The sequence below is a fragment of the Eutrigla gurnardus genome (assembly GCF_963514095.1).
Source record: "Eutrigla gurnardus genome assembly, chromosome: 18".
Lineage (NCBI taxonomy): Eukaryota > Metazoa > Chordata > Actinopteri > Perciformes > Triglidae > Eutrigla > Eutrigla gurnardus.
In genome coordinates this window covers 21,153,053-21,177,204 of record NC_139929.1, presented here as the reverse complement: position 1 = coordinate 21,177,204, position 24,152 = coordinate 21,153,053, and the positions used below count along the sequence as shown (strand labels likewise).

Sequence of the window (24,152 nt, the reverse complement as noted above, 5' to 3'; positions counted from 1 at the left end):
CTTAGTCTCACCACATTTCCAGCTACAAACCAAATCATTTGCTTTCTGGCAGGCATCCAGGTTGGCTCCTTTTCCTTTGATTATTATCAGACATTTCTAAAAAAAACACCAAACAGTCTGGAATCGTATTAATGTTTGATTAATCCAAGCTGAAACCGTGTTACCATGGCAGCTTTACTCTGTGAGACATAATTTACCAGGATTTACCTTTAAAATGTAGTGGATGTGTTTCTGGAGAAGGACCAATGGCGGCAGTCAGTCGAGATTGTACAGCTTCCGCAAACCTTTTTGATTTTTTGATACGTAGTGCCATTTTTTATATTTCCTTGTTAATCAGTGTGCCAAATCAACATTATGTTTAATTATGACACCACATCAAAAACGGGTCTGTCATATTCAAAAATGTTTCTCTCATAAGTAGGATGTTGTAATTTTATATGAGGGCACTACATGAGAAGGCTGCCATCCTGGGGAAAACATCCACATCGGGGTTGAAATCTTTAACACTAACACACTTCCACCAATCGTGTTCATCTACAGTAAACTTAAAACAAATGTGTGAAGAAGGCAACGAGTACGAGCCAATCAGAGGCGCAGTCAGGCCTTCGTGGAATATGGGTGAAAAAAAATCAACCAAATAACTGGTAAATAGTCCCCGTAACTGCCAATGGCTGTGGAAGAGGTAATTAGGCATGCAGATGAGAGGGCACCAACATTTCCATGAAACCTTCTTGTACACGTTGCTGGCGTGCCATTGGTTCAGCTACGGCGTGCCCAAGGCTGCCGACCCCTGCTCTGGAGCTGCACTAGGTTTCCATTGTGGTTGCATGGAGAGCTGACAGTCATGCTGCAGAGAGGGAGCTGAGTGCAACAGAAGAGCTTCCTAAAGTTGCCCCGAGCAACTCTGAGAAGCAGCTTGCTGCACGTCTCTCAGCACATAACAATGACTCAGCAGGAATGATGCAGCAGCTCCGACACAGCACAGTTACTACAACTACACTGTCACAGTCCGAGAGCAGAGAAATAACTGTGTGCTTCCACCGCTCCATCTTATTCTCCACAGTACACAGATTTATTTATAGAAATGCAGTATGGTCATCTATTTGCACTTTTTTGTACATTTGAACGAAATGTTTCTGCCTACAGTGCAAAGTCACATGTTGTTTGTACGTCCATGTGACAGATTGGAGAGCAGGCTGGTGGTTGGCTCATTTGACTGGATGCAGGATGTGGTGATTCACTTTCACTAGTAGAAAGTCGCTGCTGTTTTACTGGCTGATGGTACTCACAAACATTATTGATTCACGTTCCACTGCCGACTACAACTCCCACCCTGCACTAGAACCAGCCCTTTTTCTGATTCAGAGGCTCCAACTGATGGATCCTTCACGACCCAACCTTTCCCAAGATTCATTGCAGGCTTGGATTTTAATCAACACGGCGTCTACGAGCAGATCAGCAGCGGGAGATGCAGCAGAATCTCAGCCTGAAACATATCATGAGGCATATCCTCCATCATGATATGAAATAAAAAGAATCAACTGTGATCTCTGGCTCCATTTTAATCATATAACATTAGTCACCTTTTCTAGCTCTTACTTGCAAACCATGGCCGGTTGCTAGGCGATGGGAGCGGCAAAGGGGTGGGGGCCAGACCAGACAGTCCCATTTCGGACTCCCCTTGGTTCGGATGATGTGGACCGTCTGAATCTCCGTGTGAGGAGATTGTTGCTGTTTCACTAACACAGACACTACAGTATCACCTTTACATACACACAATAGTGCTTAAATAAAGAATCCAGCAACTATTTTGAGAATCTATAAATTCATAATAATAATAATAATAATAATAATTCACTAATTTTCTTGGGATTTGAGACATTTTGTTGGACAAATGAAAGGGCTCACATGGGCTTCAAAGAAAAGTCCTTCTAGTTTTTCTGGGAGGAACGACAGAACTATGCAGGCGTCAACATGCTGCATCACTAGCACTCACCTCTCAATGCAATCCAATAACACCACGAACACTGTACAACCAACTCACCTCATTTCACAAGGAGCTACAGGCAAAGACTTGCTAGTGAACTCCTCCACATGGAAACACAAGCAGCTCATTGAATGGCTTGAGACCTGCTCACATCAGTGTGAACAGGTGAACGAGTCTCTCTGGACACTTTGATTATTTCAGTCTAAAAGCCTGGTGACATAGCGACCTCGCTAGCATGGTCCGTTGGTGAACGGCTGTAGCTGCTGAGCTAACCACGAAGCTCCTCCCCCTGGCACCCCTGTACACAATCTCATTCAATAAGAAGTTACAGAAGAGGAGAAATAAAGACAACCCCCCACCCACAGCCTGTTGACCCTGCTAGTAAGTAGATCAGTATAGTTGGTATCGGCTGCCATACCACCACACTTCTAAGCAACTTCTTTTCCAGCGCGGGTGGAACCATCTGGAATAATGACCAAGCACTTCCAAGTCAGAGTCACGGGAGGTGTTGTTCATGAATGCAGCATCCGCAGCCTTTAGCTCGTGCTAACGATCAAACTTTGACGGAGCTGCTGTGCTGAAGTGCCGTTCTCACATCCCATAATAAGTCATTGAACAGCAGCACACTGACCATCATTGTGACATACCACTGAATAAAATGGAGCCGTCATTGCTGTTAACATGAGAATGAGCTGGTGAGTGTTGGAGCAGCTCATTATGTCATTACATAACTACACATACGTCATAAAAAATGTATCAAGAACTCATCACTTAGTAAAGAGCCCATCTTGCAGTAAAATGCTGGATGGAACGTAAGTCGTGTCTTCCTATCAGGAACGGTTTGTACAGGGAAGGTCCTTTTCAAAACGTCTTTTTTGAAAATGTTTCACATTTTTTCAGCTGAAAATAATTCTAAACAATTATTCAAACACTGTCCATTAAGACACTCCAGCATTTTAATACATCATGAGTCATGTCCTGTTGCATTGGGAGGGAGGGTACGCGTCCTCGCCGGTCTTCACTTCAACAAGGCTGGCACGTCACCGGACACAGAGATCCACATTAATCAAGAGGACATGAACCACTGCAGGTGAAGCAGTGTGTGCAAGTGAAGGAGTGTGTGTATATGCATCTACAGTCGGGTTACTGTGCTTCGTTTGGTCTTTTCCACCGGACAACAGATTGTGTTTTCCAAGTCTTAAGTCCAGCAACAGTTAGGTTGCAAACAACTGGCAGGCTTCCCTCGTCGTCATCGGAACTTCCTGATATTTCAGCCTCGAGCTGCCTCCCAATGTCCCTCTCTCCCTGTTGAGTTCCTGCAGGCGTTTACTTCTTGTCGCTGTTTTGAAATATTTGTTCGTAGGATGGCGGTGGGTGGTTGCAGTAGGAGGGAGGTGGAGGGTAGGAGCTCATCATCATATGGGCAGAGCCCGGCTGTGCCGGGTATGCCGGGTGTGTCATGGTAACGCTGGGGTCGCCGCCTGTCACCCCGTTGACCCCGAAGCCCTGCATACTCCCTGGCTGCTGGGAAACTGGAAAGAAAAGGAGAACATGGTTCAGTTCGTAACCTCAGACTGAATGAGTCAGTTAGTCAGCATCGAAGAAAAAGGGTCAAATTTGGGAGTTGTGCCGAAAGGAAGGGACGATATCGGAAATCACCATGAAAAAAACACTAGAAGATGATAGTGGTGAACTTCCTTTAATGGGATAATTGTAAATATCACACCACACACACACACACACACACACACACACACACACACACACACACACACAGAGAGATAGACAGAGGTTACAATTATAAAATAAATAGCCAACAGATAAGCTTTGTGTAACTGCTGTTACTAATTTATAGTTATTAAGTTCATCATTGATTTTTCATTGTGTTTGATAAACAAGCAGAAAACCTGAAATGAGCTGAAGAGACCAGAATTCAGGATCCGTCCAGTCAGCCGGTTTAATGGCTGCGTTTTGCTTTCAAAGGGTGACTAAATCTTGTTAAAAGTCAGATCTTTTTCCTACATTCCTACTCTGGCATCCTACAGCACAAGACGTGCTTTTTATAGATATCGTCTGCTGTTTTTCTGCCACCACAATGCACAACATGGGGTCCACTCCACAATGGTCCATTCTTTTAGCTTCTGCCTGAGATCGTCCAGCCGCCCCAGATTACACTCCCATCACAGGTTTACCTGTACATGTTTCATTCTTCATATTGGAGCGTGTTTGAGGGCAGACTGAGAGTTGTGTGTGCGGTACCTGGTGAGGTGGCCGGGTGCCTGGTGAAGGAGACGTTGAAGGCTGGCTCGTCTCTCAGAGCAGACGGATACATCCTCCTGCGGACAAAGAAGCCAGCGCCACAGCAGAACAGCACTCCCATCATCAGCAGCACCCTGATGGGAAACAGCCACACCATCAGCCATGACAACACCGGGGAGGACGGGGAAAGATGTTCACGTTAAACATACACAGAGAGCAGGCAGAGGCTCCTTCAGAACCCGTTCATTGTGACTTTGATTTACATTCAGCATATAGAAGCACAATGCAAGTCCCAACATAAATAGATCACATAGAGAAAGAAAACACACTTTCACATCATCAGAAAAATGAACATAAAAGCAGATTTAAAAGGTAAGTGCTGGTGCTTTCGTGTGCAATGAATTTGAAAGCTTCAATCCTGATAGATATAATAAAAGACTTTGCATGGACGCCACAGTGCAAAGGGGCAGTTGTAGAGGTCTGACATTATTTTTATTTTTTCTCTAATGCATCACAACAAAGTCACACATAAAAGCAGAAGAGGATGTGTGTCTCCTCCCCTCGATGTGAATCACACAGCAACATGCACTTCAATAATATATGTTCCCTGTGGGGATGTGCTGACACCCAGCAGATTTTTATTGCTTTAAAAATGTCGTTTGTGGTGCATCTCTAGTTTTTATTTTGCCCTGTAAGCAGCACCGAACAATCAGGCCTCCATTCTCCACTTTTATATCCACTGAGCACAAACAGTAATGTCCTTCTCTTCTCTTTTTATTCTCCTCTCTAGTCGTGTTTCTCATTTCAAGGATTCAGACTATCAACCATCTGGTCTTTATCTCTCTACTAGCATGGAGGCATCCACACACAAACACACAATACTCCACTGGAGCTCAAATTCACATGTTTGTCCCGTTTGTCTGACAAAAAATCTTTTAAAGTCAAATAAAGTCATTTCATATTCTGTGTTGTTGCCAGACAAACATGAATATACAAAGTGATCATCTGTCCTCAGAAGGGATGAGAAAACATGCCGACAGATCATTATTATCATATTACTGTTCACTGCACATCGTAACTAAGCTGTAATGGGAGGTTTTTGGCTTTAATGTGGGCATCTGATTTAACAGTAAGGTGCAAAGGGGCCTGTTGGCATTGCTTGAAGCGACTGTGATGCTAATAGTTTAGCAACTAGCCTACCTGAGGACAATAGGCTAGTTGCTAAATCATTAGCAGGCTAAAAGATACCAGATATCACTGAGTGACATCTGTAGGGGGAGGGCTTATCTGAATGAGATGCAAATGAGGAAATCGGATTTCCATGTGTTAGACATCATTGGAAAGCCTAGAAACGACACTTTCAGAATCTGTTAATAACTCAAAATGCCTCGAGGCCGACTTGTTCCTGGTTTTGCCGTGGCTGGTCACATATCATGACATCATCACTCCAAAGCAGCTCAGTGACGTGCAGCTAGCACGGCTACTCTGACTCACCAGCTATAATAGATGTTATAGAGATGAATCTCTGTGGCCTTTAGTCAGATCTCTTCCTGTCTGTAAGAGAGAACAGCAGACAAAGCCCACAGTGGAACTCACCAGAAGTACCATAGTCTCTGGATGGACAGGGCCCTCACACAGCAGCGAGTCCCACAGCAGTCCTCATAGGAGCGACATCTGCAACAACAGAAGCACACAGCGAGGCGTTAAGGTCAGCAGTAACATACACAGACACACAGGGATGGGACCGTGTGGTAAAAGGATGAGGCTACAGCCCTTTTCAACCTCTCACAGTGGCACACGTGGGAAACATGCCACGTCACAAGAGCTCATTCTCCCTATGATTGATGATGAACTATGATTGGCAAAAAAAGCACTCAAGAGAACACAAAGTCCCGTTGGATGGGTGATATGTCTATAAATAATGTTGGGCACGTAGAGGATAAAATGAATCAAGCAGTTGAGTTGGCTTTGCATTTGGATGAAATGGCCGATGTTCCTGGCCTTCATTACAAAGACGTGTCGGATAAAAATGAGCACATTCTGTTTTGCAAGAATCTTACGGGCAAGACAACTGTCGAAGACAATTTTCAGGTTATATACAGACTTTTCAAAGGCAACAATCCTGAGTGGAAATTCTGCATTCACATCTGAACAGACAGCAATGGGCTGCTTGACGATGAGGAGATGTGAGCCGTTTCCTGCTGCCTGATGTTGGCAGAAGGCCTGTGGTGAAAATGGTGAAAGCACATCTGTTCAAACTTGACAATGATTTCATCCAGTGCTACCCTGATTGAAGCAAAGTCAGAGCATCTGGATCGGGTGTGAATGAAAGCAGCAGCCTTCCTGCAGGAGAATCTGATGGATGTGTCCTCTGAATGTGAAGATGGGCTGAAGAGTCAGAGTTTTGGTGTGATGTTGAAATGGAATACTCTGAGCTGGTAAAACGTGCGTTGCATGAACTTTTGCCTTTCGGATCTCCATATATGTGTGATGTCACCTTCTCAGCTTTGACTCCATTAAACCCCAGCGGAGGAGCAGGCTGGTGACCTGCAGCCATACTGCAACCCAGTAACGATCAACGCTTATGAAAGACAAACAAGCCCAAGTGCCTCATTAACTAATTAAAGGAGATGGAACTGCAACTGGGTGAGTCTGAATGTTATTACATTCACAGTAAGTGTAAATAAGTGTATCTGTGAGGGCATTTTCTCTATACCTGAGTCCCTCAGTGTAAGATTAACACATTTCGTTTTATGAGTTAGTTCACATTTAATCTGAGTCATTAAGGGTTTTCTTCTCCAGGCAACGCAAGGTCACAAACAAGACACTATTGTGTCTCTTATGCCGAACACAAAGTTCTGACCTTTGACCTAGAGGCAGCGTCCTCCAGATAACGTGGGCTTATGCCCTGACCAGGAGGACAGTGGTCAGTCTTGCGATTGGCGCTGTTTATTTCATAACTGTTACGGCTCAAACCCTGATTCTCACCATGGCCGTCGTGCATCAAGAAGAGTTTCTGCATTAGACTTCTACCGTCTCCAGGAGTCTCCTCGCTTCTCATACGACTGTCCATCACATAATCAGCAGAGATACTAAAAGTTTAATAAGACTTCAATAGAAGATATTCAGGAGAATCATCAATACACATGATATCTTCAACGACCGTGACCTTTAGAGTTCCTGCAGGGGGTCCCCGAAATTATTTGATCCCAAATTTTATTTCTTCCAAAAATTTAAAAATGTACAAAAATACACATTAACTTGAATACAACCTATAATGAGAAAATATAAATCCTCCTATTTATTCAATGTTATGAGGTGAAATTGTGATGTAGAAATGCCAATATAGAATTAAAATTTGTTCTGTAAATGAATCAACATTTGTTTGAATGGTTTAGCATTGTAAATATACATCATTAGAAAGTACTATTATACATGGCACTACCGGCTGCACTACACATTATCATTAACCGGTTTAATAAGCAACACAATGTTATACGATATGTCGTAGGGGCTCCCTCCACCGGGTCACTATAGGCCTTGGGGGTCCTTGGTCTGAAAAACATTGAAGACCTTTGATTTGAAGGACATATGCAATGTTTAACAAGAGTTTAAATGAATCATTCTCATGGTTAAAAATAGCTAAAAATGTATTTTAGTTCATGTAAAAGAGCCAAATCATCATAATGGTTAACAAGCTAAAATTGATTCCTATTGGTTTAAGAAAGGATACAAAACTGTATAGTTAAAACGATAATTAATTCATTTCATCACTATTGTGTTGGAGTAGGATGTGAAAGATTTGGATTTGATATTCATTATGGCCATAAAGCATGGACCCACATGTGGGAAACTTGTCTTGGGCCAGAAGAGTGCTGTCACTGCAACTACACATCATACATGTGCAAGACCCCACACAACAAACATACATGCCAACAGGACAATGGAGACACACAACAGTCTGCTCAGTGCAACCTTCTCCTGTTCTTGGTGGTAAGCCCCCCCCCCCCCCCCCCAGTTCAATCATCAATACTAATTTCATGATGTTTCCTTCCTTCTCTTATTGTTGTTTTTGTTATTTTTGTTCAGGGGAGTTACTGAGGTTGGGAGAAAGGATAGCTTAAAGCTTCATGGCCCTGAACTTTCTCCCAGATGATAGTAGCTCATACTCGGTGTGAGAAGAATGTGGGACGGGTCCTCTACAATGTTATGTGCTAGATTAACAGTGGCCCTTTCAAAAATAGATTGAAGGGATGGTAATCTTTTTTACTCATCACCTTCATAGATGTTTTCACTAATTTCTCTAATTTTGATTTAAGCTGTACTGTGAGTGGGCCAAGCCAGGCAGCCATACCATTTCTATTTACACTTTCAAGGACTGCATTTTAAAAGAGTGTCATGTTCCTTGTGCTTACGCCAAACAGCCTCAGTCTACGAAGGAATAGTCTCTGACCTAGTTTGGCACATAGATCTTCAACCTGCACGTTCCATTTTAGCAGACTGTCTATGTAGATGTCGAGGTATTTGTAAGAGAACTTAAGGAACTTGAAGGAACCTTTCAACAAAATGTTTACTTTTGTGCAGAAGGACACTTTTCCCATTCCTCATGAATGGTTAGGAACATTTCATCCATCCACCGTCATGCCACTTCATTTAACCTTTAAGTGGAGAGCTGTAACTACTAAAAAGAAAGAAAAGATTGCTGGCAGAATATTGTTGTATTATTATTAATATGATTATATAAGTTGGACAAAACCAAATGACGGACCACAGCTGGACCAGGACGGTTCTAGTCGACGTCTGCTGAATAAATCTTGTTGTAAATGGAGCATTCGGTTGCAGCACTAAGATTCACAGTCGAGGAAATCAAAACGCGCTCAGCATGAGAGAGATGGAGAGCATGAAGTAAATGGCCTGCTTTATGATCAGCTTCCTCCACTAGGAACATTATTAAAGTCATTATTAAAAGTACCCATCCAGGCTCACCAACGATCCTGATCACGCTGAGTTATGTGGAGGGTTTGTAAAACTGGACAGAAGATGCTGGATGCTGGTTTGAATATTGTTTTTCATGCTGCATATAGACATGTTTATAAATGTGTCTTAACATCTTAACACGCTAATTACCATGTTCACCATCTTGGTGTCAACACTAAAACTTCCATTTCCCAGTACGGTTATCGGACCGCCGGCCTAAAACTGATAATGTCATTCTAAAATAGCTTCATGAACACAATTATAACTGTGACAATGACGATCACATGTAGAATTTAATAAAACAAAAATGTTTTTATTAAACCTTTATTTAACCACTCATTGAGACTTAAAATCTCCTACCCAAGAGAGACCTGGCCAAAAGGGCAGCATAAAACAAACAACAAACAAAATGCACAATTATCACACAATTAAAAGACGGTTTGGGGATTTCATAGTGGGAATTATTATAGGCGGGGACAATTTCCAAAACTTCCACATTCTAGATCCTTTATTAATGAGCCGAAGGCATCGAATGAAATCAGTTCTTCTTTCTGGAGGGTGTCCCTAGCAGAAGGGGGGGCAGCATAGCGCTCAGTACGAGCATGCGGAACAGACAACTGCAGAACATCTTGTGAGTGCATGTTATAATGGCCTTGGCTTCTAAGGAGATATGTACAGAAGTGAGTAGGGACCAGTCCAAGGAGTTTTATAAATAAACCCAATGTGTACGCCTGCGTACATACAGAGATGGCCGATCAGACTGCATAACATGTATGAATATAGGCTGAACGAATGTAATAACGGTGACAGTGTGTGTGTGTGTGTGTGTGATAGATGACTGGGCAGCCAGCATGGCTGCATCCTCACACTCCCAGTCCTGCATTTCAACACTAGATCAGGATGAGCAACCCGTGTCCCTGGAGACCCCCCATGCAAACAAGCAGGCTGCTGCATCCCTACCAATCCCTGCCGTGCTCTCCCCGTTTGCACAGAGTCTATACATATTCTCCAGAATTGATTATGAATTTAGGACAATCACATCCACAATATCTTGATGTCATCATCTGTTTTCCTGTAGTTATCAGATAGTAAGTCATCGTTATGAGATAAGGCATGCATTTATGTTCTTCGGTGACTGCAAAGCACTACAGTGTCCTGAGCTTTAGTGACCCAAGGAAAAACTCATCAACAAAGAAATATCAGCTGCCATGGTGCTGTTGAAGTATATTATTATACTGGGAGGATGGCGGATATTTAAATTAAAATAACTACACCCCTAACCACTTTTTTCTTGAGCTGAAAACCAATGTATGTGTGTATTTAGTCGCGTTGTTGATTGATTCAGGTCCACATCTTAATGCTAACCACAGCATACTCGTATCAGCCTATATGTCAACTCTAATTCGCTGCTCGCTGGCAGGTTTGCTTCAACAAACCCTGAGTTTCTCCTACATGTCTCCGCCTTTTTCTGGAATCTGAACCAACTCTGAAAAAATTGCCGTCCTTTCATCGTCAACCATCCATCCATCCATCCATTGTCTACCGCTTATCCTGTAATCAGGGTCACTGGGGGGGCTGGAGCCGATCCCAGCTATCATTGGGCGAAGGCAGGGTTCACCTTGGACAGGACGCCAGTTCATTGCAGCCTTTCTTCGTCAACCATCGATATGGAAATAAAAGTGATTCTAGCAGCTTTACCGCAGTAATTACCGTTTTTCTTACCAATCACATATCTAAACAATATTCTTCGACATTTTCGAAATTTCACCCTGCCTTCGCCCAATGACAGCTGGGGTTCAATCTACCCAAATTCTCCCATGTGACCCCCCTCCTCCGTGACCTCCACTGGCTCCCTGTTGCAGCACGCATCCAATTCAAGACGATGACACTGGCCTTCAGGGCCATCAATGGAACAGCACCCATCTACCTTCAAACACTGGTCAAACCTCATTCCCCAAAGCGAGCACTTCGCTCCTCTACTTCAGCTGGCCGGCTGGTACCACCATCGCTGAAATCAAACAAATGTCGCTCAGCAAAGTCCAGACTCTTCTCTGTTCTGGCGCCTCAGTGGTGGAACGAACTCCCGACTAATGTCAGGACAGCAGAGTCACTTGCCATTTTCCGAAAAAGGCTCAAGACTCACCTGTTCAGACTTCACCTCGACTAGCATGACCCACCAACACCCCCCCCCCCCAAAAAAAAAACCTTACCTATAGCACTCTGATCATAGCACTGTTGCTCTTGAAGTACTACTTTACTCAGATGAGGACCTAACACTTGTTCTATTTTTAGCTCTTACTTTATCGGCAATGATTCGTTGTGGTTTCCTTGTTTCCTTCTTTTGACAAATGTACTTATTGTAAGTCGCTTTGGACAAAAGCGTCTGCTAAATGACCTAAATGTAAATGTAAATACAAGATAAGCAGTAGACAATGGATGGATGGATGGATGGATTTTCAACATTTCATATCGCAGACATAATGCAGATTCTTTGCAGAGCTCTTTAGATTTTTTTTCCGAACAGGAGTTTTCTGAAAAAGGACATATCTTTGATGAAATAGCCGCTTATTTACTGTTTAATATGTGAAATATGATTAAAATCATATGCCTTAGTCTAGGTATTTGTGCAATATTTTTATGCTTAATTTTCAGCTGCAGCCACTTTCTTTTTGTGCCTGGGGGGATAACACCTATATGAAAATGATTATTTGTTCATTGCACTACTTTGTAAACCACGGGAGTTGAACCCCTGTCGCCTGCACCGTACGCAGCGTCGCTAACCGTTACACCACCATGTTGCGCTACAGGGCTGAAAATAAAGACTTATCACCTTTAGATCAATCGACTGTTTCATTCAGTTATACACATGAAGTCGGGCCGTAAATGTCTGCTACGCCAACTATCTCTACTTTGATGCAGTTACGAATTGGTCCGCTTTCTCAGGATGAGCTCGTTTTCTCCATAAACACTCAGTAATATCTCTAACTCTCTCCCGGTTGCCATGGTCAATCGTAGTATTCAGCTCCATTGATGATGGCTTTGTAGAGTCGGCAGGCATGCGCTTAATTCAGAGTTTACATACTCCGAGGTGATTGAACTAACTTAAAACTGCTGTTCTGGAACCCAAAACTCAAGAGTTTCAGGTTCAGAGTTGGTTGAGCCTGCTTTCTGGAATGGGCCCCAGTAATGATGTTTGATGTTGTCCTTTAGAACCGCCACTTTTTCCTTACATATCAGGCACGTGGCATTTCCACTGAACTCCACAACAAAACACTGCAACGTCCATCTTTGTTGAAGTGTGTGTGTTCCCAGTCCACCTTTCTTTCTGCTGGGAAAGACACATCTTTGCTGTTTGTGGTGAAAGAAAGGAAGCGACAGCCCTGCAAGCTTCTGCAGTCAAGGCTGGACATGCAGCACCACGACCTCTGACCTTTGCCATTGTATTGCACAAACAAATACTTTTTATTTAACATTTTGAACAAATTCAATTGGGTTTGTATTACAAGGGCTAGTTTAAATTGATATGAAACAAGTATAAAATAAAACAATTTAATGTAAAAAACTTGATGGAGAGGTATGGGGTCAGTTCAGTCTCATTAATAATGAATGCACATAGAACGATTCACAAATGTATTTTGTGATTTATATATAAATGACTCTCTTCTCACAAATATATTTCGTTTTAAATAAATGTAATATAAATCCATAAATATATTAATTAAAAAATATTTGCAATTTTCATCAAAAATGTATTATATATATATACAAACTGTTGAACTTGAATTTACAAGACGCTTTTCATTTGTGAACTTGTTTGCATTTGTTCGTGAACTGGTCTGTATTTGTTTGTGGATTTTTCAGATGCCTCCCTCGTTTTCAGCTCAACGAGCTGACAAGCTAACGTTAGCTAGCTCTTATAGTCAGCACTTTGAAACCAATGTAGTAAGCAATTTACCTATTAGTTATTATGGTTTGCTTGTAACTTATTTTTGCATGCATTAACAACAGGTAAGCTTTAGCAAGCAAATGACCGATATGGTTATGTTTTCTGATGTTAGTAGGATCATATTATGCTAGCTAAGTTAGCTTATGATCCGTTGTCTAAAAGCATTATATGGCTAACTAGTTAGCTAACGCAAATGTGCAAAATGCGCAGAGAAAAAGCTGTGCTCTGGCCATGGTGAGGTACCCCTCGTGGGAATGCAGTCATGTGATTGGCTGAAAACGAGGGAGGCATCTGATTGGCTACAGAGAGTTCCTTGTTGAAAAAAACGCATTTGTGAATCCAGCCACGTCAGGAGAGTTTCAAAAATCCACAAACAAATACAGACCAGTTCACGAACAAATGCAAACAAGTTCACAAATGAAAAGCGTCTTGTAAATTCAAGTATAACAGTTTGTATATAAATGTAACAACATACAAATACATTTTTGATGAAAATTGCAAATATTTTTTTAATTCATATATTTGTGGATTTATATTACATTTAAATTTAAAACAAAATGTATTTGTGAGAAGAGAGTCATTTATATATAAATATAAATACATTTGTGAATCCTTCTCTGTGCATTCATTATTAATGAGACTGAACTGACCCCATAGAGAGGGGGGATCGGCCGGATGGAGAGGGGGGATGGGCCGGATGTGGCCCGCGGGCCGCCAGTTTGGGACCCCTGCTCTAAAGAGTCAAAGTGAACATTGGTGATACACAACAGTGATCCTCACGACACTCTGACTTTAGAAAACGAGCCAACGGCTGATACACCGTTACATTCTTGTTCATTCTCACTTGGAAATGATGAAATGTCTCTACTTGACGAAACGTCTGTGAAGTCGGCAAACAACATCGACGCTGCAGTGCCGCTGACAGTAAGTGGTTTCACTCCTCTTTGTTTCCTTGATGCTATTACAGCAGCTCCTCACGTGTCTCCGGGCAGACATGATCTCCTCATGCAGTATTAGAGTGAGCCACCTGTGTTCAATTCTCATACAATTCCTTTCTGCAGTCGAGGCTGTTCTTTGTCACAGACTGATCTCAACATCTGGATTGTTATAAGAGACTGGATTCTGGTTTTGAAGCTGAGGAGAGACACAACACAACAAAGGAGGAAGAAAAGTGGAGGAGAAAGGAGGATTTGTTCTTCATTACTAAGGTAATCTCTCTTTGCCGGTGCTCTCAGTGTCTTTTCCTCTCCTCCTCCTCTTCCTCCTCCTCCTCACTAGTATAGCTGTGGCCAGCTGGAAAGCAGACTACATGGTTAAAAGTCTGCCTGAATCAGTAAAACAAACTCTGCTTCCTAAAACCAGATTTTAAAGCTGCAGGAAGCAACAGTAGGAATGAACATCGAACCAAACTGAATTGAATTGTGATTTTTAGCCTTTTTTTGTTGCTATTCCAGCTGACACATACATTTCCATCCCAATGCACTTTAGAGTCATCAATTAACCTATCCCCACCCTGCATGTCTTTGGACTGTGTTAGGAAGCCGGAGAACCCGGAGAGAACCCACGCTTACACGGGGAGAACATGCAAACTCCACACAGAAGGAACCCAGGGCCGACCCGAGAATCGATCCCGGGACCCTCTCACTGTGAGTGCTAAAAAAGGAATATAAAAATATCAAGAATAAGCAAACAGAAGACAAGCAGCAGAGCAACACCCCGAGCTGCACCCTTACTGGATCTGGATCCATCTGGATTCTGGTGTGAAGCTGTTAACAAGGTTGGCTTCAAAATTCAAGGTCAACTTTACAGCTAAGTGTTAAAGTCATCTTAGTAGCTAACTCGTTGCGCTGTAGCAAGCTGTCAATCACAAGGTAGCCCCGCCCCTAAAGCATCCCCTGCTTTCTGGTCTGGTGGACTCTAAATGGACCAAAATGTACTAAATGAACATCATGCTGGATTGAAGAAGACTTGAAACTAGAGATTGAGACCATAAACTCATGTTTACAATGTTTACTGAGGCAATAAATCAAGAGAGGAGTAGGACCATTTTTTCACAGACTTCTATACAACCAGACATTTTGACAGCAGAGAGAATGTTTCAGGCACATCAGCCTTGGATTCACTTTTCAGAACCAGAGCCATTTTCCCCCATGGGGACCATATGAACCAACTAGAGGTGAAACCTTTGTATGAAATACAAGCACATCTGATTCAAGCAGACTAGCGGTGATGTCGTGCATTTGGCCTTCCTTCCCAAACCTCCAGCCAAATTGTGTCAGTGATTAAATCTCTATGCAGTGGCTTTAATGGTCTGCAGAGTTTTGACTTGAAGGAGTGGAACATTGTGGTACTTACATGAAGTAGATGGGGTATCGGCCTTCAAAATACCAGCAGTACTTTTTGGCTTCTACACACTGCAAAAGAGAGACAGACTAAGTTAGTCATTAAAAAATAAACAACATATAGGAAAACGAAACGTCTTATTTGATCAAATAATACAATGACATGCAGAGCAAAATACTCAGCGAGGATTTCCCAGCATCCTTTGTGTATGAGCCCTCATTTTTCCATTAGTGGCTTCAGACGAGAAAGCACAGAGAACCGGCTGACTGGAGAACGCCTGTAATTAACTGTCTTTGAAATGCAGCCATGTTTTGTACAGAGGACGTTCCCTGTTATCAGTCCGCGCCTGCAGAGAGGAGCTGCAGGAGAGGCTGAGGGGGAGGAGAAGGGAGGGAGAAGCGGAGGGGGAAGGTGAGATCGGAGGAGAATGAGGAGGAGCAGAGAGGAAGTGAAGTGAATCCTACTGCAGAAACATGCCTTGCCTCAGGGCGGCAGGCAGGGCACGCAGCATCACTTTCCATTAAAGTTGAACAGGAGCCTCAATGCAAATGGAAATGTATATAATTGATGCGACTGTCACCCCCAATTTCCACTGCATGCGTCTCCGCTGCGTTGCGTCTCCGCCACGCCAGCGGAGCAGATACGTTTCACTTTATTCTATGGGTGAATCCCCACCAGGTCCGCTGCGCTGCGTGTCCGCTGCGTCTCGGCTCCGGCAGTCCGCAGCTCTCTGCAACAAATACGGAGGACTTCTATTTCTGGCGGATGCCGGACCACGGCGCAGCAATTCAGCACAGAGCAAATATAGCGATACAGGAAGTTCGGTACATACTCAACAATAAAACATCCGGTTACTTCAAAATAAAACACTTGTGTTAATAAAACCTCTTGACGACGGATCATATTTCAGTTAATTACGTCACAAAAACGTCAGCATGGGCGGGGCCAGGTACGGAGTCAACAGGTGAGAGGTTTTCAGAGTTCTTCAACTTGCGCGATTACGTATTAGCGCGAGGTCTCGCGACGTCACAGTCGTTCTACCGGACTGCGCCGTGGCGGACTCAAACGCATCCTGTGGGGATTGGCGGACGGCGGACTGAAGCCGGATCGGAGACGCACCGCAGCGGAGACGCTGGCAGTGGAAATTGGGCGTCAGTCGTATCACATTGTTACGAGCTGAACGCTATTAAGTCGTGGTGGTGTAGAGGAACAGCACTCTGGGAATACAACGTAACTCAGTGAAGCGGTTAACAACGTAAGGCTGCATCCTCACTCGTTTTACTACCGTGACGTATCCGTGGCAACTGGATACATACTGTAGCTCTGTGATGTCAGATAGAGCCGATTCTTTACAAAAAGTGTGTTAAATAACAGATTACAGATGCTCCACGGCACTAAAGATCTTTTACTTTACACGGCAGCTATATTCTTTCGATATCACACGATCACATGACAAACCCAGTCAGGCTTCAAGTAATGCGTAGCGTCCAGAATAATCAGCATCCTGGAGGAGCTACTAGCTACGGGCGGGTTTTTTTCATGTGTGATGTGTGCCACAGTGCGCCTTTTCCAGCAACACAACAATGGTGTTTCTGCATTCACCAGCAGGGTTTAAGGCACTTCAGCTCCGGCATCACTAGTCAGAACCGTAGGATGCTGCCTGGATGGCCGCCGTTCCATCAGAACTGGAGAGTATTTCTTCATTGAAGGAAGAGCAAAGAACGACACTTCAGGGTTTTCTTCCCTGATGTTTTTGCTCTTCTCCTCTCCAGTCGGGAGCTTTGGCGAGAGAAAAAAAAGGTTTTTGGTTTCCAAAGCTAATATCCCCATTCTTTACAACTGTACAGGGCTGAATTTAAATATAGTTCACCCATTTAGATTATATTAAGGCCTAAATTTAGGCAAAGTTGAGAGCGTGGCCTGTTTGAGTGACAGCTATGTGCTGTGTCATGTCACTAGTTGTCTGCCAGCATCAACCGGTCCCGCCTCAGATCAACTACTAATACTCTAGATCAAGGTCCCGCCTCTAGATCAACTACTATTAATAATACTAGTACTAGTACTACTACGACTACTAATACTACTACCAACACCAAATGTAGATGGAACCCAGGAGCCTGGTCTGCTCCAGATTTCTGCCTAAAACTTTATTGAAGCAGTTTTTTCTCGCCACTGTCGCTGTAACTCGTGCTGATGGGGATGTTGGGACCTGTATGTATTGACCCTGAAAATCATGAGAGTGTTCTAGTCCTGCTCGATGTGCCCTGAGATAACTTCTGTTGTGATATGACACTATAAATCAAATGTAATTGAATTGAATTGAACTAACAATCCACGTCCAAGACCCTCTTTGAGCTTCACGACCGCTGCAGCATGGATAGTGAAGGCAACAAACTCAACTTAAGGTTTTTGTTATTTATTTCTCTAATAAATTCCATAAAAAATACATTCCAAAGAAACTGAAGTAACATCTTAAAGGTCCCATATTATGAAAAACACGTTTTCTCTGGTCTCTACACCTATAAACTTGTCCTCCTTGAGCCTGTCAACTCCCAGAATGAAGAAAACAAGTGACTCCTGCATGGTCTCTGCAGCCCCCCTACTGGTACAACGGCGCTCCTACAGGCTGTCCATACGAATCCGGCATTTTCGCGGCGTGAAAACGCACTTTTTTGAAACCAGCTCTGAAGGTGGAAAAGAAAAAAACGGCACCCCTCCGTTTCGTGTTCGTTTTCGTGTGGACGGCGAAAACAAATACGCTGACGTCATCGGCCCGACCCTCGAGCCTGACTTCTTCCCCCGCGACGTCTCCTAACAACAACAACAACGGCGGCCTCGATGCTCGTAGCAGATATTCTGCTCGTCTGTACGTCGGCGTATCAGGGCCACTGTAAGAAAAAAAACGGAGCCGAGAGAGGGGGGCGATATTCCGGGAAAAAAGTCACAGATATGCTACTTTATTACGATGCTAACAAACAACCGCTAGCTAACTTCCCATAATTGTAGGCATTTATTTGTCTAATTAATCCATCCCAAGGTGTGACAACGCCTCGTCAAGGTCCTTAGGGTGACGGCTGTTGGTGCTTATTGTTGGTTTTATTTATACGGGCCAAATTGTCATCTTATGGGTGGTTATTGATCGGGTGGTCGGATGGAGATTAGCCGTAACTCTTACGTGTTGCCATAGCAATGGCAAACATCTGGTCAAGCTCCGTCTCTTCTTCTGCGTTTTTGTAGCAGAAACAGCGCCGCATAAGGGCCTGGAATATGTACTACAGCGCGCTGAGACGTTTTCAGTGGATTCGTCTGGACGCGGATTTTCTACGATGCCAAGGCAAAATGGAGAAAAAAAGTTTGTTTCGCTTCGTCTGGACGGCCCCTCAGATTCAGCTCCCGTCGTTAAGTAACAAAGGGAGTCATTTGCATCGGCCGAACTCCTCTGATGATCGGAGATATCCGAGAGGGGGCGTTCATCACCGAGGTGAAGTTCGGTGTGACCTGCGGTGAGACAGCAGTGAACTAGCGGTGTTTCACAATGTCGTCGCCCAGACACGCAGATTGCTCTGTTGTTGGTTGTACAAATCAACATGAGTGCTTATATTCTGTCCCAGCTACAGAAGAACAGAAGAGACGGTGGTTGCGTTTCATTTTTAATGACAGTGTGACGACTACGGTCCGTGTTAGCTTGTGTTGGGAGCTCACCATTAGGACTACACAATGCGGCCTACAAAAGCCTCCACATGCGGTCAGAACAAAGGGACAAAGGGGATTAAAAACTACAACCGCCATTTTAGTTTCACTTCTCACCTAGGTGCGAAGTGCAACGTCACACAACTGGCGCCCCATTGGCTGACAACCACAGGTACCCCAGGGGTTCCCCGGGAGCAGCCGTGAGCTATATAAACCGGCGCCGCCTTAAGAACTCTCTCTTCCATCGCAACACCACGTTGCAACAGGAGGTGGACTCGTCCACCGCAGCACACCGCTGCAACAGGAGGCCAGCTTATAACGTCTGCAGCGTTTCCTTTGTCCAAGGCCACAGTCTTCTCCCGAAACTCGCTGGACGAGCGACAGACTGTTTTTCCCCGTTTTCCGCGACTCGCCCCTTTTCTTTTACTCGTTTTTGGATCCTGAGAGATCGCCACAACCACGCGATCCTATGTTTACCTGCAGAAGAAGAAACACAAACGGTTTCTTTATTTCAGCGACCAACCGGAAGCCCCGCTCCTGTCTGAAGTCAGCTGACTAAATCGCCAAGCGTTCGATTATATTGTTGCCCGCGGAAGGAAGAAACATGAACTGTTTTCTTTATTCGAGCTTGATCAATGAGAGGAAAAACGCCCCGCTCTCATCTGGACTTAGCCGACTCATCACGTCCCCCGCTGACGTCGGGGACTCACGAACTACCGCCACCGCCCGTCATCGCCGGGACGGACTCGCAGCCTACGCAACGACACCAGTAACAGGCTATCAGTCTGGGCAGAGACATAAGTTTGATAGTGTAGGATATGCTTGTAATTCTTGTTAACGTGTTTTAAGTTTTGATCACGGACCGCCGAGTCCGTTGCTTTCTGTGTCTGTGTTGAATGCTGATTGTGCACCCACGCCGCTGGGTTTCATCTCGGTAACAGTGCGTGTCCAACCTCGGACACATTCACGAGCTCAGTAAGTGATCTACCATCAGTTAAAGGACCGGGGTCCCGCCGAACGAACGCCAGTTCATTCACGGATGATGGTAATAGCTTACTGATCCTTTGTGTATTACGCGCGCATTCTCTCTCTCTTTGTTCTGGCTAACACACATGTGCACACACATACACCGCCCCCACACGTGTCCTACGCCAGCTGTTTCCGTATCCGGATGCTAAGGACATAGCTCCATCTGGTGGCTGTACCCAGCCATCTCTCGCTCTCTCTCCCTCTCTCGTGATTCTATCTGACGTCAGTGGCTCCGCCCCTGAACACTGTGAGGAATAGCTCCATCTGGTGGTCGCGCCTGGCCATCTCTCTCTCTCTCTCTCTCTCTCTCTCTCTCCACACACACACACACAAACACGCACGCACACCCACACACACACACTCCACGTGTGTCTCTCCCTTTGTTTAGCTTAGCTTTGTGTGTTAGGTAGTTAGATAGTAAGGCTTTGTTAATTGCAGTATTATTGATTGTGATCATTATTACTGATTTTAATCAATCTTATTTAAGCAATATCACACGAGAGGGAGTGCTGTTGTACTGTATATCAGCACGGCTGTGATTCGGTCGTAGGCACGAGGCCGCAGGCCGAGTGCCGCAAATAATCACACCGTGCTGATATACAGTACAACAGCACTCCCTCTCGTGTGATATTGCTTTTATACAACAGTGCTACGAGCACATTTTATTAGTTAACAGTAATAAGAAACAAGAGATTATGATATGTTTGTTAAGTAATCATTCATTCGGCTCCGCCACACAAATAGTTCCGCAACTGAAGGGAGACAAGGCTGTTGCCAGACAACACATATACAGTACATAAACATTCCTAGACACAAGCTCGCTACTCTGTGTCAGAGCGATAGGCTCTGCTCTGTGTCCGCCGCTACTTTGTATCGGGCAGAGCGCATTTCCTCGCTCCTCGTACATAGCGCCCCTCCGGTTTTCTCTGTCTCTCTCCAGCGGGTCTTTATGATTTTTTGTTTCCTCATTGAACGACATTGTGAAATATTTTGCTCCGTTGTCGTCACTTTTCAGTATGAATGAGTCAGGTTTGAGGTCCGTAAGATAGGCTATTTAACAGCTGATGTAACGTTAGCTAATAACGGTTATTAGAACGCCCGTACAGCGGAGTGATTATGTCTGTAAAAAGTCGCAGTGCTGTTATACTGTATATCAGCACTCATGGAACGTCTCTTGTCCAATCAAATTGCTCGGTTGGGACCGGTCGGAACTACCTGTTGTATAATATATTATAACTAGCGGTCTCTTGTGCTTGTTGTGTATATGTCACTGGATAAGCAGGTTGTGAAGGCTAGTGCTCGAATTTCACGCCTTTTTAATTGTTCGATTGTTTTTATGCTTCTATGCCAATGATCACGATGATTGGCATGTGAGTATAAAACCTTTATATTGAGACTGAATACAGTTTTTGGTTATCTTTTCCCTGATCCCAGGGTGGTGCCCCGTTTATTCATGATTATATCATAATAATATCCATCCATCCATCCATCCATCAATTGCCTACCGCTTATCCTGTATTCAGGGTCACGGGGGGGCTGGAGCCGATCCCAGCTGTCATTGGGCGAAGGCAGGGTACACCCTGGACAGGTAACCAGTCTATCACAGGGCCAACATGGAGAGACAAACAACCATTCACACTCACATTCACACCTACGGGCAATTTAGAGTCATCAATGAACCTATCCCCATCCTGCATGTCTTTGGACTGTGGGAGGAAGCCGGAGAACCCGGAGAGAACCCACGCTTACACGGGGAGAACATGCAAACTCCACACAGAAGGAACCCGGGCCGACCCGGGAATCGAACCCAGGACCCTCTTGCTGTGAGGCGAGAGTGCTACCCACTACACCATCGTGCAGCCCTCACAATAATATATTAAATATAATTATTAATATCGATAATCATATTGACATTAATAATTAGCTGTTGATAACCAAATCTGCTCCTGCTACTACCCCAACACTTGTATGTGTGTGCTAACCACTTCACATCGGACTGCTTCAGTTACGAGGGTCAGAACAAAGCTGGCTTTGCCTCGACACTGACCCTCGTAAAAGGATCTGTCCCAACCATACGGGACCAGCAACTTCACCTGAGTCACATAGGCGAGCCATAGCGATACATCCATGTAAACATTTGTGCGTGCTACGGCTAGCGTAAGCGGCATCGTCTCCAAGTAGGCGATGACAGACGGAGCTCATTAGCATTTAAAGGTGCAGGCACAGAAACAGCCTGTTCTCAGCAGAGCTCATTTCTCGACTTACTCATGACTATAAGTGATAACATTTCATAAATACCTTTGTGATGAAATCTCAACTTTGTAAGTGAAGAGAGGTGATTTTTACATCTTTAATTCACTTATGTCAAAACTTCCTTTGAGCAGTTTGATAAAGACGAGCCCAGAAGGACACAACGGTCCTGGAGAGCAGCGCTGCAGTGAAGCATGGTGGAGGTTCCCAACATGGCAACACAAGAGGTGATTTGTCTGGTGGAGGAGGCGACTGTGACACCGACACAACACAAACACAGTGAGAGAGTTTAACAAAGTCACTCTCACTGACACAATCTACACCAACAATCACTCTGGTTGCTGGTGGGAAATGTTGCCCTCACAGAAAGTATGTCATCAAACCTTCAACTGTCATCTGAGGGACGGGGTGTCAGCCAACTCATGCTCCCCTCCCCACTCCTCCATAAACCCCGACAGCCGATGCATCAACCGTCCAGAAGAGTTGGAAGCTTTGAACGTAGAATTAAAACGTTCAGCAGCATCTAAATGTCTGTTTCAGGCTCAATCGTCCGACTCAGATAATCCAACACACTCAAGTTGTACAGAATCACAGTTTAAAGAGTGACCGTGTTGCTATTAGTATCTTATGTAAAGGTTTGGCGTAGATAATAAAACACAGATGAGTGTGTATTAAAAATGGATTGAAGGCTTTTACAAGGACACCTGCCTTCACTACGAGCAATTATGGACGCATGGAGTCACCAGTTAACACGGTCACTCCTCTGTTTTCTTTCTGAGTTCTTTTTTGTTCTCATAAACTCTGTTATGTACCTCACACTCTTGTAAATAGACTCTAAGTTCCCTTTGTTTTCCTGTTTTTTGTTGTTTTATTTATACCCTTTCACATACCTGTATATAGTTTCACTGGAGTGTTTTTGTGGTCTGTGACTGTCGAAAGGGCTGTTTGTAATTCACATTTCCATGAGATGTTTATTGACTGATGTTATTTTTGATAGTAAAAGATAAAAACAACACGGTCACTGGTTAAATGACTTTTATTTAACATTCAGAGTCCATGCAAAGATAATGTAGTAATGTCCACCTGAGCAGAGAGAGAAGTCACCCTCCCTGTGTGTGTTATAAATAATAATGCTCAATAAATGCTTCAGTGCATGTGAGCGTGCCCTACTGCTGTGGTTAAGTCAAACCTCTGATTGTCACTGCGACTCAGATCAGCGGATCCTCTGAATCCCGGAAAGTGACGGCCTTGTAGCCTCGGAAGGATGGACGCTGAATTGGGACACAGTATACTGTTATATGTTCTGTACATGAGCACATAGACAACTGGATCATCTAGTGACTTGTGTGCTCGTAACGTCTCGCTGGTGTCACACGTTAGGTTTCTCCACCAAACACATGGAAACTTCTAGCCACTTGCTAATGGATTCGACCCATACAGCACACACACATCTGGACATTTCTTCCCTACTTGTGTTGCCACACTGCATGTGCACACTCACACATCTCATCATTGTTCACCAACTGTAAAAGGGTCCATACATGCAGAGATATTTGACAACAGCAGCTGAAATGATGGCGATATGTTCTAAACCTGGAGGTTGGAGTTCTTCACAAATCATAATGACTTCTTCAACAAATGCAATGCCATTGGCATCTCCGTCTGTTATTT

At 44.0% G+C, this 24,152-nt stretch overlaps 1 protein-coding gene across 1 annotated transcript in view; it reads right to left on the bottom strand.

Moving 5' to 3' along the window:
• Positions 1–1,348: 1,348 nt before the first annotated feature.
• vopp1b (VOPP1 WW domain binding protein b) overlaps positions 1,349–24,152 on the bottom strand; it is a 32,358-nt gene continuing 9,554 nt past the window's right edge. The window contains exons 2-5 of the mRNA XM_084033835.1: positions 15,525–15,583; positions 5,843–5,920; positions 4,247–4,380; positions 1,349–3,519 (exon numbers count right to left, since the gene is read on the bottom strand). Coding sequence (XP_083889961.1) covers positions 3,314–3,519; positions 4,247–4,380; positions 5,843–5,920; positions 15,525–15,583 — 477 coding nt within the window. The 3' untranslated portion in view covers positions 1,349–3,313. The remainder of the gene's footprint in view (positions 3,520–4,246; positions 4,381–5,842; positions 5,921–15,524; positions 15,584–24,152) is intronic.